Raw genomic sequence first — 19,876 nt, 5'->3', positions numbered from 1 at the left:
ATATGATGAGTAAGCTTAAGTTTCTTTTTTGCCAAGGTGCTTGGTGAAGTAATTTTTAGTTCAGACTAAGTAGTTGCAGAAAATATATCCCGCAAAATCCCTCTTTGGTTCGTTTGCCTTCATTGTGTCCTACCACGGCTCTTGCCATGTATAGGTTGATACCACAGTTTTTTGGAATGCACATTGATACCATGGATTTTGGAACAAACAGAAGCTCCATTGATATCACAGTTCATGGCGTGTACAGGAGATAAATTAATATCTGCAGATGAAGCGCTAACAAGACAATTCCCATTATTGAATCTGCTCTGTATTTCCAACAGTTTCTAATTTTATTTCCATTTCCTGCATTTGCAGATCCATTTCGCTTTTTATTTGCAGGACCTGAACTGTTAATTTGTTGCTAAGATTATTTGCTCTCTGGACAGTGTAGTATGTGACCTGGATTAAAGAGCAGTGGGATGAGTTAGATATAAAATAAAAATTACTACCACAGCTTGGAGGGAATCACTCTCCTACATCTAAAATCCTCCTCGTATTGGCTTTTGATGGCTTTGGCAGCCTCTATATTTTGTCGTTCATGGCATTCAAAAACTGCTGGTAAGGCCAGAATGTATTGCACTTAAAAGGTGGTAGTAAGACATCATCTTAAACAACCAATGTTCTTCTAAAGGGAATGCCACAGTACAAGTTGATTGAAGGATTTTGCATGAAATGGAAGTTTCAAGATAGCGGAACTATCTTGCCAGTGTAACGAGCTGCACTGATCCACCAGCGAACCAGGTCACAGAGGTGCAGCCTCGCACTGGGCTGACATCACAATGGTCCCTTGTGGGAGGGGCCGAAAAGGATCATGGAAGTGGTGCCGAGGAGTTCTCGGAGTGTTCTAATAAAAGTGGGTTGGTTGGTTCAACTCACTCACAGCTTCTGTGTGGGTTTTTTTTCTTTCAAGACGCATTATCATAGTTTAGAAAAAGATCTAGGAGTCCTGATCTTCACGCTATTTAAGGCAGAGATTGACAGGTATTTGATTAGTCAGGGCATCAAAGCCGGGGAGTGAGGGTGAGTGGGAGGACTTTGGTCATGATAAGAATGACAGAGCAAACTCGATTGGCCTACTTCTCCTATATCTTGTGTTCTAAATATTGGAATCTAGGAGGCATATGAATCTTTGAGGTCTTGCCCATGTACCATGGTCTGCAGTCCCCAGACTATCCTTTTCATTGAAACAATTATATTACATGTACTGAGATCAAAACATCAGTTTGCCATGATGTTTTCTCAGTGTGGACTGAAAGATTATTTGAATTGAACAATAGAAACCTTTAAGAAACTCGAGGATTAAAATTACATAATGAAACTAGGCTTTAACTTCCCATTTCTATCGATGCTGCTTTCATAAATATCAGAACAAATGGTGTGTGATACCTGGAATATCTGGTAAAGGCAAAAGACAAACAGGAATAATGTGAAGAATGGTGTTTCCATTCATACCTTGACATCAACAAACCCCTGATGTCAGTGCCATCTGTGCCATTAATGTGTCACATCTCTGACATGAGCATCGTGAGATGTTTCATGCATGAATCATTTTGCAATTTTCTGTGAAAGTTAGTGTGTGATATGATTACAAATGATCAATCCTTGGAGAAAAAATGCTCTCTAAAAATCAGCAATGCTGTGCCCATGTAAACTCTCTGATTGTTTCCTCAATAGTTGCTAACCAAAGACCCCAAGCAAAGATTGGGCTGTGCAGGAGGAGGAGCTTCAGATGTGAAGAAAACCCCATTCTTCAGGAATATCAATTTCAAACGATTAGAAGCTGGCATCATGGAGCCTCCATTTGTACCTGATGTGAGTAATGAATTAGAAAGGTTATTTGCAGGTTGTTTGAACAGATTTTGCTAGTAAATGTCTTGCAATTATAAACAGAACCACTGGCAAGTCCCTAACTTCCAAGATCAGTGTCCATCACGCCACATCTCACTGAGCTTCTCCGGCACTTACACTGGGAAATCAGCTCCCAATTCCAACCTAGGTACAGGATCTATAATCCTGTCAATGACAATCAGGATTGCAAAGATGATGATAAGACAGCAAACGGAAAAGCTAGGTTTCCTTTTAACTATTTAAAAGTGTTTTTAATTGGTTTTAAGTCCTTTTGCCAGTTTTGCTTTCTTGTTTTTAATACTAATTTTTTAATCTCTTTTTTTGGGTTGGTTACTTCAATTTTAAAGTTTGTAGATATCTATTAAGATATTGCAAAACAAGATTTGACAAGTGTCTGCCTCACTTTGCTGGCTATCAACGCACTCAGAGGCATTTCCAGGGTGGGGCTGTATTAACAGGCATAATATGCAGGAATCCTACTTCAGCACGATATAACATTCATTTCTCACTAACCTCTGCTGTGGGACCATTGCTTAGTACAACCTCGCCAGTTTTCAGCTCATACGGTGCATGAGCTCAGTACAGTGTCATTGCCAGTAACCCAAAATCAAACTCATAAAACCACAAATTATTCTAAGTGGATTGTTGGAAATTCTTGAAATGTCAACTGATGTAATGCCTCATTTAATGCAATTCATCACACAAAGAAGTTTTCTTTACATTTCAAGAAAAATGGATAGAAGCTATTCACAGCTGTTTTGTGTTATGGCCATTCTGAAAGGAAACTGATTAAGTATACACGGTTAAATCCCTGGTATCCAGAATTCAGGTAACCGGCAGCCTCAAGCAACCGGCAAAACAATTGTTGAAAATTAATTTAAAAAAATTAAAAAATAATAGGTAAGAAATGCATATGTTTTATAATTGTAAAATTAAATGTTTTCTGCAGTAACACACAAAACTTTGGTGAAGAAGGCAGAAAATATTCAGCCAGCGGAGGGCCTTGGCCATGCTTTGCTCGCAGCAGTTGTTTGAATAAAGTTGTGTGAAGAGCTGGTTGATGCCGCTCGCCGTTGGGGTGACTCTCTTAAAGAGTCTTCTTGTCCCTGCTTAATAAGAGTTGCCCTAGTCAGAAGCTTTATCTGTAAACTTGGGGGAGGGGGGGATGTTAATATCTATGATGATAGTTTTCATCTTTCGGACGGCTCTGTAGAGGGGGAGGAACCTGCAGATGCAACGACGGTTAAATGTTTTCAAAAAAGTGCCTGAAAATAAAGTAAAATGTTTTAAGTTCCTACATTCTTGCAAGTGAAGTTTGTTCAGTGTAAGTACAGTGCAGTTTTTTTTTCATTTTGGCTTTTAAACTGTTTATTCTTAATGCAGGTGTATTAGCAACTGGAAAATACATTTATCTACCAATTCCCATGGGTGCCGGACACCAGGGATTTTAATGATATATCATAACATTTGTTTGTTTACAACAGTACAATGTTTTTATATCTTGTCTCCATCTTTGGAAGGAAATTTTAAATCCTATTTTGCAGGGAAATAATCTTCAGAGGGCCTTCGTTAATAGATAAGCAATTCAGTGTTGGCTACAATCCCACAGCTTATTGTTGTAGACGATACATTTATTAGTTACAAAGTTGTGATCCTGAGCAATTTCTCATCCCCTTCCCATGGAAATATATTGTGAAATTATAGGACAAATCTTTACCAACACATTTTTTTAAATAAAAGGCAAAATGTAAATGTGCTGCCAAACACACTGGGGTTTGACACTCATTCTGTATTTTGTGGCATTGCTGGCAGACCTTCTGTTATTTGTTGCTCTTCCAACAGCCACGAGCAGTCTACTGCAAAGATGTGCTGGATATTGAACAGTTCTCCACTGTGAAAGGGGTGAACCTGGACCAGACAGATGACGATTTCTATTCAAAGTTTTCTACTGGCTGTGTTTCTATTCCCTGGCAGAATGAGGTGAGCCGAACACCATTTCCTTTTCAATTTGGCTGCATTGAAAGAAAGATTGTATCCGCCGTGTTAGCTTGCTATTTAAACTTATGACAGTCAGCTTTTCTTTCATCTCATCGGTTATTCACTGGGGCAGTTTTGTGAAAATATATAGAAAGCATGTAGTAGTCTCTGTTCACGTTGGTAATAAAATATAAAATCTAAACACTATAACTTTAAAAGCCTGCCTTTTTGATGGCTATGTGGAGAATGGAGGTCCATCGCCTTCCCAAGATCGTGTAATATGGCGAGCTCTCCACTGGCCACCGAGACAGAGGTGCACCAAAGAAGAGGTACAAGGACTGCCTAAAGAAATCTCTTGTGCCTGCCACATTGACAACCGCCAGTGGGCTGATATCGCCTCAAACCGTGCATCTTGGTGTCTCACAGTTCGGCGGGCAGCAACCTCCTTTGAAGAAGACCGCAGAGCCCACCTCACTGACGAAAGACAAAGGAGGAAAAACCCAACACCCAACCCCAACCAACCAATTTTCCCTTGCAACCGCTGCAACTGTGTCTGCCTGTCCCGCATCGGACTTGTCAGCCACAAACGAGCCTGCTGATGACGTGGACATTACCTCTCCATAAATCTTCGTCCGCGAAGCCAAGCCAACGAAGAAAGGAGTAATCCATGTTATGAGCCTACACATACAAGGCTCCTCAACTCTTCCTTCGCCACAAGAACGACTTCATTCGTGCACCCATGATGACCTCTTTGCCGCTAACTTTCACCCCGATCTCAAATCAACTTGACCCATCTCTTAGCAACATACTCCCCTTTCTTGATCTCTTTATCTCAGGAGACAAACTCTCTACCAGCATTTTCTACAAACCCACCAACTCCCACAACTATCTTGACTACACCTCTTAACATCCTGTCCTCAGTGAGGATTCTATTCCTTGCTCTCAATTCCTCTCTCTCTCTCTCTCTCTCTCTCTCACATCTGTTCCCAGGATGAGATCTTCCATGCCAGATCATCCGAGATGTTCTCCTTCTTCAAACAATGCGACTTCCTCTCTACCACCGTCAACTTGGCCTTCACCCACACCTCCTCCATTTCCCACACATCTGCCCTAGCCTCCTTGACCCCCAGACACAACAAGGACAGGATTTCCCTTGTCCTCATCTACCACCAGCCTCTGCATCCAACACATCATCTTCTGCAATTTCCGCCACCGACAACTTGATCCCACCACTGAACACATCTTTCCCTCTCCTCCCCTCTCCACCTTCCGCAGAGACTGTTCCTTCCGTGACTCCCTCGTCAACACATCCCTTCCCACTAATCACCCCCTTGGTACCTACCCTGTGACCACAGGAAGTGCTGAGCTTCTGCCTACACCTCCTTCACCACCATTTCAAAGCCCCAAACAGTCCTTCCAAGTGAAGCAACACGAATTTGCAGAGTTCATATACTGCCTCCGGTGCTCCCTTTGTGGCCTTCTCTACATCGAAGAGACTGAACACAGACAAGAAGATCATTTCATTTCCTTTGCTCTGTCCACTGCAATAGCGGGGATCTCTCAATGGCTAACTATTTCAATTCCACACCTCAATCCCCTGGCAACATATCTAATCGAGGCCACCTTCAAATTGGAGGAGCAACACCTGATATTCTATCGGGCACACTCCAACCAGGCGACATTAACATCGGTTTCTCTGTCTCCTCTCATGTCTCCCTCTCCTCCATTCCTTCATTCAGAGAGCAATCCTTCCCTCCCTCATCCAGATATTTCCTTCTGTCTGTGCTCTTCCCCCCACCATTTTATTTAGACACCTGCCTATATTTTGCTCATACCTTCATGAAAGGCTCAAGCCCGAAACGTTGGTTATTTATCCCAATTTGTTAAGGGTGAAACATAGCGGAATTCTACAGCTGGGTTCAACAAAGATATGTACGTGTGTCTGAAAACTCCCACTTTGTTCCATTTCATTCAGTTAAACTGGTGCAGTTTTCCATAGATGCACTACATTTTATTTCCTCCTTACCTTCCCCAATGGAGGCACTCTTGGCTCTGAGTGAATTTGTCCCACTCAAGAGTCTTGAGCATCAATAGTCCCCTCCCAGCCCTTGGGAAAGCTGCAGCATTGGAGCTGTTGCCTTTCAGTCAGGACCTCAAGCTGAGGTTCTGTCTGATCTCCAGTCAGATGCAAAAGATCCCGTACAATATTGTGAAGAGCAGAGATTGGCTGGCACAGGTAGCGCAGCGGTTACAGGATCAGTGACTGGGACCGGGGTTCAAATCCGGCACCGTCTGTAAGGAGTTTGTACGCTCTCCCCATGTCTGTGTGGGTTTCCTCCTGGTGCTCTGGTTTCTTACCACCCTTCAAAACTTACAGGGGTTGTGGGTTGATTGATGTATTTGGGCGGCACTGGTTTGGAGGCCAGGAAGGCCTGTTAACATGCTGTAAAATTAAATTAATTTTTTTAAATGTCCTCATTAGATGATGAGGCTTTTCCTTTCCACATTGGCTTTGAGATTTGGGTCAGATGTACAGTGGTGGCAGCATGTCTTATATATGGAATGCATTTAGACTCCATGAAGCCATATTTCTTGTGCCCACAACCCTACATTATCACTGAATGGCAATAGATCTGAATCTTTCCTTCAAAGAGATTATTATATGTCCCATGGTTTAGGTTGTTTACTAATTATTGTGGCCAAACGCCCTCCCAGGTATAGTGACCATGGTCCAACTGATGTGAACAGTAAACATTTACTCATGTGTGGTAGAGAGATTTATGTTGGCATATAAAAGAAACACAAGATACGCCACTTGGGTAGAAATGAACATAAATGATGTATGATGCCTAGAACACCAAAAGGTGTATCCATTTTCTTAACTTCCAAGTAAATGGAAACTTCCCGCTGTGCATCTAAGGCAGTGGTTGCGTAAGGTAGTGTGTGAGTGGGAAGGGAAGTTTGAGAACCACTGCTGTAGACCCAATTGTTACTGAAATATTTTCCTTGAGAAAAATTGTCATTGGCCTATTTCCTTTGGAGTTATGAAACCGTGCACATAACGAGTCAATTAGGTACCATTAAAACAATGGTCTTCAAACTTTTTCTTTCCACCCACATCCCACCTTAAGCAATCCCTTACTAATCGCAAAACACCTATGGCCCAAGTAAATCATGAAAATCTGTAGACACCATGGTTGAAGTTTTTAAAAAAAAGCAACCAGCATTTTGTGTTTTTTATCGCCTCCAACCGTGCATCTTGGCGCCTCACAGTTCGGCGGGCAGCAACCTCCTTTGAAGAAGACCGCAGAGCCCACCTCACTGACAAAAGACAAAGGAGGAAAAACCCAACCCACCAATTTTCCCTTGCAACCGCTGCAACCGTGCCTGCCTGTCCCGCATCGGACTTGTCAGTCACCAACGAGCCTGCAGCAGACGTGGACATTACCCCTCCATAAATCTTCGTCCGCGAAGCCAAGCCAAAGAAGAAATAGGGATTGCTTAAGGTGGAACGTGAGTTTAGGGGGCAGTTTGAAATCCACTGATCTAAGGCAACCTCTTTTCCCAAGTCAGGGCAGTGTCGACATTACTGCATCTGATCGGTCACTCATATTGAATCTGCCTGAGGCAGACTCAGTCAATGCTCATGTTCACTGACAGGATAAGTGAACCAACATCATTGACTTCTCTCTTGGCCTGCAACCCCAGCATTGAGGCCTGAGTTGCTATGGTGGGCAGGTGATATCTTTCTCATGTCCAACCAGACTCCTGAAGCAACCATTCTATTCCAAACAAAGCAGTGGGAGAAGATTACCCTTCGAAACTTCCTGGAAGAAGAGCTGCATCCTCACTTACCCCTGGGTTGCTCTGGGCCGTAACTGTTCAAAGAGGAGGAGCTTTCGGGATGACACTGAGGATCTCAAAGCCATGTAGCAGGAGCATAAGGAAGCTTAACATAAGTGGCAGAAGGAACACATTACCACACAAACTACCACTCACTTGTCCTATCAATCACCTCCTTCACCCTCTGTGAAACAGTCGGAGGTTCCACATGGAACATGTCGGCATCTCAGAGTCCACAAATCTGAAGTGAGCGTGAGTCATCCTCAATCCCAAACAGCCCCCTGAGAGAAAGAGAAATCTGTGTCCCGTTGGGCGCCTGATAAGCCACCATCAGCCAGGTTCTTTTGGCTGATTAGTTTGAAGAATTGATGATAATGGCAATAAAGAGGGATCAACAAAAACACTGATGTAACTAATCAAAATAGTTTAACAATTTGAAAGGAGAAACTTTCAAATCTGATGGTAGCATTCATTGTGCAGTCAGTGATGTTTCGTTCTTGTGTGCTCTGCAGATGATAGAAACTGAATGTTTTAAAGAACTGAATGTGTTTGGTCCAAATGGAAGTCTATCTCAGGACCTTGATAGGAGCTACCTGCCAGAACCACCCAAAAGAAGTCTACTTCAAAGGCTCTTCCGGCGCCAGGTGAGGCAGAACTCTGTGAGGTTCCTCGGTTGCTGTGTACACCTGCTTTACATTGCCCACTAGGATTTCGATATTGGTGATTTATAGTAACCTGAGATCATTAAAATTGCCCAAGTTCATAAACTATGTTTATCAGGAAGCCGGTAGCTAATATTGGTTTAATTAACCAACAGTCCCAGATTAGTAATGAGGGCAGAAACTGCAGTGGAACATGATTAAGTGCCATCTTATGGGCCCTCCTCAGCAATAATAAATCTGTTCTGCCCTCTAATTGCATAGATGAAAATTAATACCTCATGTTGCATAAGTTATTTTTGAGCATTGTCTATTTTTCAACAGATTAGATTCTGCATTTGGTGTTTGTACCCATTGTAATGCTATGGTTTAACAGTGAAGCACTAAAGCCGCCAACGTGGTACTTATCTTGACCTATGATCTAAAACTTAAGTGAAACACAGAAACTGCAGATGCCAGAATCTCAAACAATGAGCGTCTGGAGGAGCAGGCAGGCAGGCAGCTTCCATAAGCAGAAATGGTCCATCAACATTTTGGGTCGGGTCATTGAATGGTACAGTTATAGAGGTATGAATAAACATGGAACAACATGCCGTATATACACGTTTAACAGTCAATAATGGATAAAAGTCGACCAGTTGCTGGCCATCTGAACTCCCGACATCCCAAACACAGACTTACTACCCTGCCTCAGCTGGCCACCAGCACATCAGAGCTCCCATCAACCTGAACCACGTAGGTACTTAACGCATTCAAAAGTAGTGTGTGTGTAATAGTCGACCACTAAATTTTACTCTAAGAAATTTGCCCTCAAAATTCAGATATAACACGAATATATACAGTAGTAAGTTGTTGAACATTGAAAATTTGGCTGATTGGTGCACCCATAATAACCTCACATTCAATGTCACCAAAAGGGAAAACCAGAAGTGGAATGATTCAGTGATAATTGAGGAATTAGAGGTGGAGACGGTGAGCAAATTTAAGTTCTTGGGAGTCACTGTCTTGGAGAATCTTTCCTGGACCCAACACACTAATGGCATCATGAAGAAAACATGCCAACGCCTCTCATTCCTCAGGAGTTTGTGGAGGTTTGGTATGACTCCAGAGGTTCTGGCAAATTTCTACACATGTATGGTGGAAAGTGTGCTGATCGGTTGGGTCACGGTCTGGTATGGGGGCACCAATACCCCTGAGCGGAAAGCCCTCCAAAAGATAGTGGACACAAGCCAGGACCTCGCAGGCAAAACCCTCTCCACCATCAATATCATCGACAGAGAACACTGCCATCGGAGAGCAGCAGCAGTCATCAAGGATCAACACCACCCAGTGCATGGGCTGTTCTCGCTGCTCCATCAAGAAAGAGGTCTAGGTGCCTCAAGAGTCGCACCACCAGGTTCAGGAACAGCTACTCCCCCTCCACCATCAGACTCCTCAACAACAATTTCAATTAGATACTCATTTAAGAACTCTTACTTTTGCACTTTATTGATTTTTTTTTCTCTCTGTATTGCCGAGTCAATTTATTTACATGTTATGTGTCTTCATGAGTACAGTTTTTTGCACTACCAATAAGTGGTAATTGTGCCTCACCTGCAGGAAAAAAAATCTCAGGGTCGTATGTGATGTCATGTATGTACTCTGACAATAAATCTGATCTTTGAAAAAGATAGTTAACTCCCAATGGGTTTCAAATGAAGGATAGAAGTATTTTGGAGCACTTTGCATTTTTATGGTTACTTTGTTAGCCCATGATTGGGCTGCCTGTTGACCAAGTTGATGCTGATGTTGTCAGGCTTACCTGCCTGATTGGAAGATATGACAAGGAGCATAGAGGTGTCCATTCCCAGCACTTTTGGGTGGAGCCTCAGTTCTTACACTCTGCAAGGGCCCATCACACATAGAGGTCATCAGAAGACTTTCTATATCGTTGCATTTCCGCCAGTTAGTGGACACAAAGACACCAGGATAGAGGAGCATGAGTGGGCTCCAGCCTCTTAAATTTCCCCCATTATTCAATATGATCATGGCAGATCTACCTGAGGCCTCAACTTCTCCTCTGTGCCAGACCCCCTGAATTTTTGAATTGTAAATCAGATAGTTCCCGACTTATAACCTACGCAACTTAGGGCCATCTGTATATAGAATCAATTTTTTTTTAAATAAAGGAAAAAATATAAGTAAATATAAAAATTATGCTTTTGTGGTGAAAGTAGGAGCCTTTCTAAGGAAAATAGCGTCTTCGTGGCCGCCATATTGTACTTGACGAACGGCAAAACAGGTACGGTGAATTTTCGACTTGCGTCCATTTCGAGATACGACCGGTTGGTCAGAACAGAACATGGTCGTAAGTTGAGGACTACCTCCATAGCTCCCTGGGCCAGTGAACTCCAGAGATTCTCCACTCCCTGCAAGAAGAAATCTCTATGTATGTCACTTTAAATGACTGGCCCTTTATCATACAGTACAGCACAGGCCCTTTGGCCCATGTGTCTGCACCAAATATGATGCCCAAGTTAAAGTAAAACTCTTCTGCTTGCACGTGATCCATGTCCCTGAATATTCACGTGTCCCACTCTCTGTGCAAAATATCCACCCCGCGCATCTCCCTTGAACTTTCCCTGCCCCTCCCCCACCTCGTCCTTTAGTATGTAACAGTGTTACCCTGGAAAAAGATTCTGATTGTCTACCTTATCAATGCCTCTCATAAATTTATGACTCGTAACTTCAAGACAACCACCATCATAAAGGATCCCCTTTGCTCTGTTCACAAACTCTTCTCCCTGTTACCTTTGGGAAGAAGGTACAGAAGTCTGAAGTCCAGCTCCTTTAGGTTCAAAGACAGTATTTTTTTATGTCTTGAACCCACTCTACTCCTCTAATCCTAAACTAGTCCAGAATGGAGATGAGGAGGAAACTGATTTTCCAAAAGATGAGTGAATCTGTGGAATTCTTTGCCCAAGGAAGGAGTAGAGGCTGCCTCGTTAAATAGATTTAAAACATAATTAGATTGAATTTTGCAGGTTAAGGGATTTGCAGGTGAAGGAGAAAGGAAGGTGGATGGGTGCTAAGTCCACAGCTAGATCAGCAGCTATCTTGTTGAATGGCGGAGCAGGCTCGATAGTCTGGAGAGCCGACTCCTGCTTTTATTTCTTATGACGTCAAAAAGCCTTCTGTACAATTAATTGCCACTTTATTTTCTTTCACTAGTGTAACTAGATAGTTATTATTTATCTATTTTGTATATTTGTTATTTCTTTCTGTATATTAATTTAATGTATATTATTGGAGTTGTTTTTTTTACAAAGTACTACTTTGGCTGCTGCAAGTAAGAATTTCAGAACTTTTGTGTACAACAATAAAAATTAGGATTATGATCATTAAACCTCCATCAGCTCCCCCCTCAGCCTGCAACAACCGAAACAAAACAACACACTTGTCCATCCTCTCCCCGAAGCTCATGCCCTCAAATACAGGCAACATCCTGCTAAATCTCTTCAGTACCCTTTCCAAAGCCTCCACATGTGGAGGGACAACCAGAATGACATACAAATGGAGTCTAATTAACATTTTATACAGCTGCCACATGATTTTCTTTTATATTCAATGGCCCTCCCAATGAAGCCAAGCATACCTTAAGCGTTATTTACCACCAGATCTACTTACATAGCCATTTTCAAGGATCCGTGGACCTGGACCCCCAGACCTTTCTGCACATCAGTGCTTTTAAGAGTCCTGCCATTAACTGTATACTTTCCCCCTTACATTTGACCACCCAAAGTGCAACACTTCACAGATTAAATTCCATCAGCTATTTCTCTGCCCAAATGTATTCTGTGAATTCTTTGATAGCCCTCTACCCTGAGCACAGATCCACAACTCCTAGTGCAAATTGTTAACCTACATACCTGCCTACTTTGATACATAACACTAGCAACAAGGGCCTCAACACTGATCCCTGCACAACACTGGCTCCAGCCAGAATAGGACCCTTCCACCACTGCCCACTGTCTTTTATAGGCCAGTCAATTCAATCTACCATGCACCTAGATTGGCCAATCATGAAGGGCCTTGACAAGTACCTTACTAAAGTCCATGATTATAACATCCACAGCCCTAGCCAGAGCAGACTCGATGAACTGAGTGGCCTAGTTCTGTCCCTATGTCTTATGGTTTACTCTCATCGTCTACGTTCATCGTCCACCAGAAATGCTGCACATGGGCAACCCCTTCATGTAAGCAGAATGCCACCTAAGAACAGATCACACCCCTACAGAGAATTCATTCCCCACACATATCTCTTCATCCCAAAAAGAGTTGTGCTCAAGAGACATGAGTGAGAGGGGATGACTCAAGATAGCAGATTGGTGATTCGTGGGGTCAAAAACACCAATGTCTACCCAAGCCCCATGTCAACTGGTGCACAGGTCACTTGCAATGACAAAAAATATTAAGCAAGCCCACTTTTCAAAGAAAAATGGCAGAAATCTGGGAAAATGGAAAATGTATATATCTTCATTTAATGAGAGAGATTTCATTTTAGATTCCAAAATTGAACCATGCTTCTCCAACTGTTTTCTTTCATCAAAAATCGTGTTTCTGATTGCAGTGCTTCAGTTTGGAAATGAATGATCAAGTCATGTACTGTGGTCTCTTGCAGATTCATCACGGTCATTCAAACAGCACTACAAGCGTGAAAGGCCATTCCAATCATCACGTGAATTGCCATCAAGCTCATTCGAACTCTGGGGGTAACAGCTAGTCTCAGCTCATCATTTGTATGGTGAATCTTTGTATTCTTCCGATTTTCCCATTTACTGGAACTCTTTAGCAGGGTATCGCCAGGTCCTGGTAGGCTAACCATTCCACACGACAGAGCCGCTCCATTTTATTTGCTCTAGCTGCCTCACATCCTCTCAGGTCTATCTTGGGATCATGATGTTCAAAACAAGATGGTGTCTCCTTAGAATATTGCAATAGCAAATCGATGAAAATAGCTACTTGCACGTATTTAAAAATATAGCATTTACTAGAACTGTATTTTGTCTTTATTAAAAAAAAAGGAGGTTTTGTAAATTTCTCTATAACTGTCTTGGTTTACATTTTGTACATTTGTATTTAAAGTAAGTCAGAATCAGGATGTAAATTTTCTGCCCAACAGCTGTAAAGCCATGCGCTGTTTCCACGATGAACATCTTAACTATTTTTTATGAATTGTGATTTAAGACTTCCTCAGCATTTAACAGTGAAAGAGAACTTCTTAACTCTGCCATAGAACATTTTTCATATCTTTTGCCATATCTGCAGTCATTTTATATTTTTGTAGTTTGTTATAGCTTGGAATTTTATTAAATATCCCTATTTCATTTGAATTGTTTTTTTTTCATTTTATTTTTATTTGACAATTGCATCTTTCTTATAATTTATATGTAAGTGACATTTTAATCTGAATGAATGTATTTTAGATTTCTTTTAAAATAACTTTTCTTAGCACGTATTAATTATTCTTTATCAAGGACAATATGTTTTTTTCAATGTGAAAATGCTGAATTGAGGAGAAAAATATCATTATTTTTGCCATGTACATTTGGTGGAACCCTTACACCACTTAAACATATCATTCACTGTGGGATTATTGAGATAAACACTGGGGGTTGTTGGTTAAGTGTTGTGATCTGTTCAACACATCTTTCATGGGGTTAAATGCAAATAGGAATGTATGGCAGCTTGTGCACTAGAGTATTAGCATAATGTGTCATGTTGTGGAAGCACTTAGATAATTGGCTGTTATTTCCCATTTGCTGTGCATGCCGAATATGGGTTTTTTGCTGAGGTGAAGCTGAAGTGAAATTACGGCTGTCGGCTTTGAGGGAAAGAAGATGTGAGCTAATCTTTCTCAGACCCAATGCACCTGCAGATGACTGGCTGTGGAGTGCCTCTGGCACAGGTGTGGGTTCAGGTTGCTAGGTTGGGCTGTTGGATGATCGCTTAAAGTTATTGTGAATCAAAGAGCAAAAAGTAAAAGAAAAATCAAATGGAAACCTTTTCCTCCCCACCCATTACCCCCAGAGGTGTGTGGTGCGGATGAACAGATTAAAGTGAAAAGCAGGCTGAACTACATTAAGATTCTTTCTTGTCATAAAATAGTACAGAATATGTAATATTACACAAAATTGCCTTCTGGCTCTTGTAAGGCAGACAAAGAATCGCAATTAGTGTAGCCTGGCGCCCCTTACTGTAAGAGAGAAAGAAAGCAAAGGATCCATTCAGAGTCGTGCAAATAACATCCTGCTTTTTTTGTTTTTCCGGATTCTGAGGATCTCATACAGCATTAACAAATCCCCAGGTTGTTCTATTTTGCAAAATGTACATTCAATCAATCACTCAATCACACTGTAAAGAATACTTGGAAGTCCGGCAGCTACATACCAGCAAGATGGCCAAACTAATCTGTTCCCCTTCAGAGAAAACTGTGTATATACATGATAAAATAAATATTATTACATCTGATCTAAGTCATTAATAAATTTAGTTCACTCCCAATATTTTGATCTTGTTTTAATTTGCTGCAGCCTTAAAATGCTTTATCCTAACGATTTCAATGTTAATCATATTTCAAAGTGTGAAGTGTACACTATTAAGAAATATTGTCATCATTTGTGAGGGGGTTGTTTCGTATACAGTCAGCCAGAAATATTCAGATGTGGTGTAAGGGTTAAATCTGCCAATGTGAACATGTATTAATATTCATAAACATTTACTTGGTGGGGTTAGAAAACTCATTAGTGTACAGTCGATTCCTGTTATTTGAATAGTTATTACATGTCAAAATTGTATTTAGTTACAGAGGATGACATAGGAATTTAGTCAGACTATTCTCCGGGCCAAATCCAATGCATATTTTAATCACAATGAAATGTTTTCTGAGATCTGAGTTGTTTTATATTCCTTGAAATTTACTGTAATTTAAATAAGTATCAAGCAATGTTTCATTGAAATTGAGCTGTAAAATTAAGTAAATGAAGTATTCGTATTCACTTAACAGGAATTTATGACTTTCATTAATAAAACAATGAAAATAGAAAATAAATGCTTTTTATTGATTGCGCAAAAAAAATGATTTGGCAAATTTTCACTTAATAGGAGATTAATATTTACCAATAAATATTGGCTGAAGTAGTGGAGTTCTGTTATATTTTGAAGGCAATAATGCAGTTTTGAACACAAAATCGACTTTTAGTGGGAACGTAATTGTTCTTTAAATAGATCTTTTGTTTCGCCTTGATGTTTTCGACAAAGTTTGTTGTTTGCATCCAAAAGCTCCTGGAGGTAGTGATCTCGAGGTGTTGATGCTGTGATGTGATGTTGAGGGTAGATAGCTATTTTAGATGCTCCGTGTGAGTGTAATTTAAAGATCCCGATAGTCATTAATAGCTAGAAGACGACTATATCCAAAGTTCAAAAGTAATTAAGATGACTTGTATTTTTCTGCATTGGACCTCATTTCAAGATAAAGCAGAAACATATACAGTTTACGTCCTTATTTAAGTTCAAAAATTATTTATAGTTAATATAACCTCTTCAATAATAATGTCTCATAAAGCTTGTTTGGTTGCCTGGCAAACTGTTATGCTAAAACTTCAGATGGTCTGTTTATTTAATTGGGTTTGATGTGTCCACCTGCATTAAAACAATCTTTTTTCTTTTAATTAGTGCACCTTTCATTTTATATCTTTTCTGTCTGAGGCAGAATATCAGCATTATGAAAACAGTGGAAACATGTTTTTCAAAAGGTTTGCCTCCTGAAATAAAATTTGGGGATTACAATAGACAACTTGAAGATGAATGTGAAGATCATTTCAGATTTGCTACATCACGTAGAAAGTTGGAGAAACGTTAACTTTTATGAAATTTAGCACATTTAATCGCAGAGTGAGGCCGACACATTGCTTGAGTTCAACTGACCTAAAAATGTTTTGCTGCCGTTGATTTTTGTTTGTACTCAGCATCTGATCTTTCTCGTGTCAGTGGTCGGCCAGAATTGATGGATTCAGCTTTTCCGTGATCGCAATGTCCTGGTTTAAAACTTTCACCAGGTTTGTCACCAAGATGAACAGGGAAGAAGTCCAATGGCAAATGCAGAAAATGACTTTTCAATGACATGTTGCACTTCGTGGTTTTGTTTGCTTGAAGTAGAAGAAAAATAGGACGGGAAATCACAAAAATAGGTTATAGATCTAAAACACGGTACGTGATAGGAAAGTGTTACGGTGATTTTTTTTATGATCTGCATCCCAAAATCTATAAAATACACCCAAAAGTGTTCAGAAAGTGAAATCTTCATTGTCCAGTGTAATTAATGTATAGAATATAAATCATATTTTCATCGCTTTTATATTTTGCAACTTTGCACCTTGACATAATAAAATAATTATATGAAATGGTTAAATTGGTAAAACTGAATGTCTTTCATAGGCTTCCTACTGATTTTGTTTTTGAAGTCTTGTCAAAAAGTTGGCAGGAAATCTCTAATTTACAAATAAATGCAAAATACCAAGTTAACCTTGAGGGAAATGGTACAGGAGGTTTTATTTTAAAACTGTCAGATTGATAAATTGTGGTTAACTATTTAACCATGCTGTCATCTGTTATTACAGTCAAAAGGTCTATTTTAGACGAGTGCACTTGCTGTCTGGAATAATTCTGAAATCAATAGTGCGGTTGTCACTTTTTGTGTAATTTTTCCAATAGAATGATTTGTTCTGTAGAAATAATAATATTAATTACAACAGTTTACAGCTTTAATTTTTAGGGAGTAATGCTTGCATTTTTTCCTTTCCAGATTTGCGTGATTACAGCTTCTACTTTCTTTAACTGCTCTTCATTCTTAGTAACAAACCCAAATAAAAGCCCAATTTTTACGAAAACAGGACCATTAGATTGAAAGAATGAGGTAATGCATCTTTTGTGTGTCAATGTAAATGCCCTGATTAAATACAGATTTACAGAACTCCTGATTTTGGGGAGAAATCTATGTTTTGTTTTGCAATGATATTTTAACAATATTCTCCAACGGTTTCTTTCAGAAGTAAAAGGACATTATTTTGACATGAGGGAAGTAAACATGTAGCAGTTAATTACCGAATACCCAGTGGATCAGCTTAGTAGTTTTAACCTGATTAAATGAACAGGTAATGTATTTATCATCAGTTAATTGTGTTGACACATTAAGGCAGCCACCAACATTGTCTCTAAAATCTTCCAAGTTCTCTAGAAGAATAGATGAATCGACATTGTCGTTGCCCATGCCAACATCCCCAGCATTGTTTTTATGCCTATTGTTTACTCGTGTACTTTATGTACTTGTGCAGCAAGCAAGAAGACTGTTAGTGCAATTGCGCAGTGAATATGTGTATGTATGACAATAAACTTCTGTTATATCCATCATTAAGTCCCTCTTACACTTTCTCAGCTGCCTTGGGCAAGCCACACCTTTGTCTTCCAGGCACCAGACTCCGAAAACGGGCATCCTTTCACAAGTTTTGTCAGGTGCAGAAAAACAGAAGAAAAGATGGAAGGATGCACTCAAAGGCTGGGTGGAAGAAGTACAAGAGCAATACAGATTCTTCAGAAGACCTGACCCTTGAACTTAAAATTAGAGAAGGAGCATTCAGGGTGGGATGGTGAACCTCCAAAGTGCACACAGAAGCCCTGCGTAAACAGCAGACAAAGTGCACCAGCTCACAAACTACCCACTTGACAGGTACCTCCTGCCTCATCTTTGGGAGAACCTGTGGTTCCCACGTTGGCTTCTTCAGCCACCGCAAAATTCAAAGAATCCGTCTAGAAGTAAGTGATCCTCAATCCTGAGGCATGACCTTTGCAGAAGAAGATTACAATAATAAATTGTGCTTGTATTAATTTTACCATTTCCCAACTGAATAGCGACATCACAGGCACCAGACTTCACTCCATCGAAGACATCTACATGAGGCGGTGACTTAAAAAACAGCCTCCATCCTCAAAGCCCCCCCCCCCCCCCCCACCAAGGCCATGCCCTCTTCAATCTGCTACCATTGGGAAGGAGATACAGGAGATTAAAGACGAGCCCTCAGTGTACCAAGGACAACTTCTTCCCCGTTGCCTTTGAATTCCTGAATAATCAATGAACCAAAGACACTGCCTTACTTTTCGTGCACTAATATTATTATTTTATTTTATATAGTAATGTCGTAAGATGGTTCTAATATGAATGTTTGCTGTACGACGCTGCTGCAAAACAACGAATTTCACGACTTGCTCATGTCAATAAATCCTGATTCTGATTCTGAAACACAAGGTTACATTGGGGTAGTGAGCTCACAGTGGCTTGAAAACTGTAAATTGAAAATTGTGCCTGTAATGTGATCTAAGCTAAGACAGAAGCTTAATTGGTTAACACCATGGAGAGATCGATTTTAACAGTATATTTGGGGGCCTTAATGGCAGTATTTTCTGAGGGGGTTTGGAGAGTTACAAAGAAGATCAAGGTTGATTATTCTCAGCTCTGTTGAATCTAGTGGTGGTACCTCATTCATTCCTCAGCTTTTTGGCTGACTAGATTGGGAAGGGAGCAACAGATTGTGGCTTTTGGGCTTGGGAATTAACCATGATAGGAGTGAGGGCAAGGAGGGAATTCAGAATCGAGGTGGAGGCAGGGGCTGTAATGTACAGAGATTAAATAAAATGCTGAGAAGGATGGATGGAGGTGTTTGGATGAGGACACTTCACCTTACCCTCTTTAGCCAACACCTCCCACTTCCACTTGCGTGCTGAGGGGCACATGGGCACAATAACCATATAACAATTACAGTACAGAAACAGGCCATGTTGGCCCTTCTAGTCCGCACCTACCTACTCCCTGCCCATAACCCTCCAACCCCCTCACATTCATGTATTCATCTAACCTCTTCTTAAAAGGCAGAATTGACCCTGCCACAACTACCTCTTCCGGAAGGTCATTCCACTCAGCCACCACTCTCTGAGTGAAGAAGCATCCTCTTATATTACTTCTAACCCTTAACTTATGACCCCTTGTTCCAATCTTCCCTATTCACATTGACTCTATCTATTCCTTTCATAATTTTAAATACCTCTATCAAATCTCCTCTTAACCTTCTACACTCCATTGAATAAAGTCCCAGTCCACTCAATCTTTCCCCATATTCTAGATACTGCAATCCAGGCAACATTTTAGTAAACCTTTGCATCCTCTCTACCTTATATTTATATCCTTCCTATAATTTGGAGACCAGAACATTGCCCGATAGCCAGCAGCAGGCACATCTTACCCTTTAGCCTGTTAGTTGAGAGGGCTTCAATCCAAGGCAAGTTTGTGAGAATTAAGGATAAGACCTCACAGGCCTCAAATGGACTACATGATAAATTCTTCAGTGTTTGACATTAAATCTTTCAATTTTTAAATGGAATCAGTTTTGCTCAGTGCCCTGCAAATTTGCTTGTGACAA

General features: G+C 40.6%; 1 protein-coding gene and 1 long non-coding RNA gene across 3 annotated transcripts in view; both read left to right on the top strand.

The window, feature by feature from the left end:
* Positions 1-14,914, top strand: part of LOC138744175 (G protein-coupled receptor kinase 5-like) — a 243,370-nt gene extending 228,456 nt beyond the window's left edge. For both annotated transcript variants that reach the window (XM_069899882.1, XM_069899883.1), the window contains exons 13-16: positions 1,717-1,854; positions 3,733-3,870; positions 8,223-8,354; positions 13,030-14,914. In XM_069899882.1, coding sequence (XP_069755983.1) covers positions 1,717-1,854; positions 3,733-3,870; positions 8,223-8,354; positions 13,030-13,131 — 510 coding nt within the window. In that variant the 3' untranslated portion in view covers positions 13,132-14,914. The remainder of the gene's footprint in view (positions 1-1,716; positions 1,855-3,732; positions 3,871-8,222; positions 8,355-13,029) is intronic.
* A 640-nt stretch (positions 14,915-15,554) lies between these two features.
* LOC138743889 (uncharacterized) lies at positions 15,555-17,780 on the top strand. The gene is made up of 3 exons (XR_011345096.1): positions 15,555-16,616; positions 17,212-17,322; positions 17,456-17,780. It is a non-coding gene; the product is annotated as an uncharacterized lncRNA (long non-coding RNA).
* The last annotated feature ends 2,096 nt before the right edge of the window (positions 17,781-19,876 follow it).

The sequence above is a fragment of the Narcine bancroftii genome, chromosome 10, assembly GCF_036971445.1.
Source record: "Narcine bancroftii isolate sNarBan1 chromosome 10, sNarBan1.hap1, whole genome shotgun sequence".
In the NCBI taxonomy this organism is placed as follows: domain Eukaryota; kingdom Metazoa; phylum Chordata; class Chondrichthyes; order Torpediniformes; family Narcinidae; genus Narcine; species Narcine bancroftii.
This window is presented reverse-complemented; position numbering and strand designations above follow the sequence as displayed.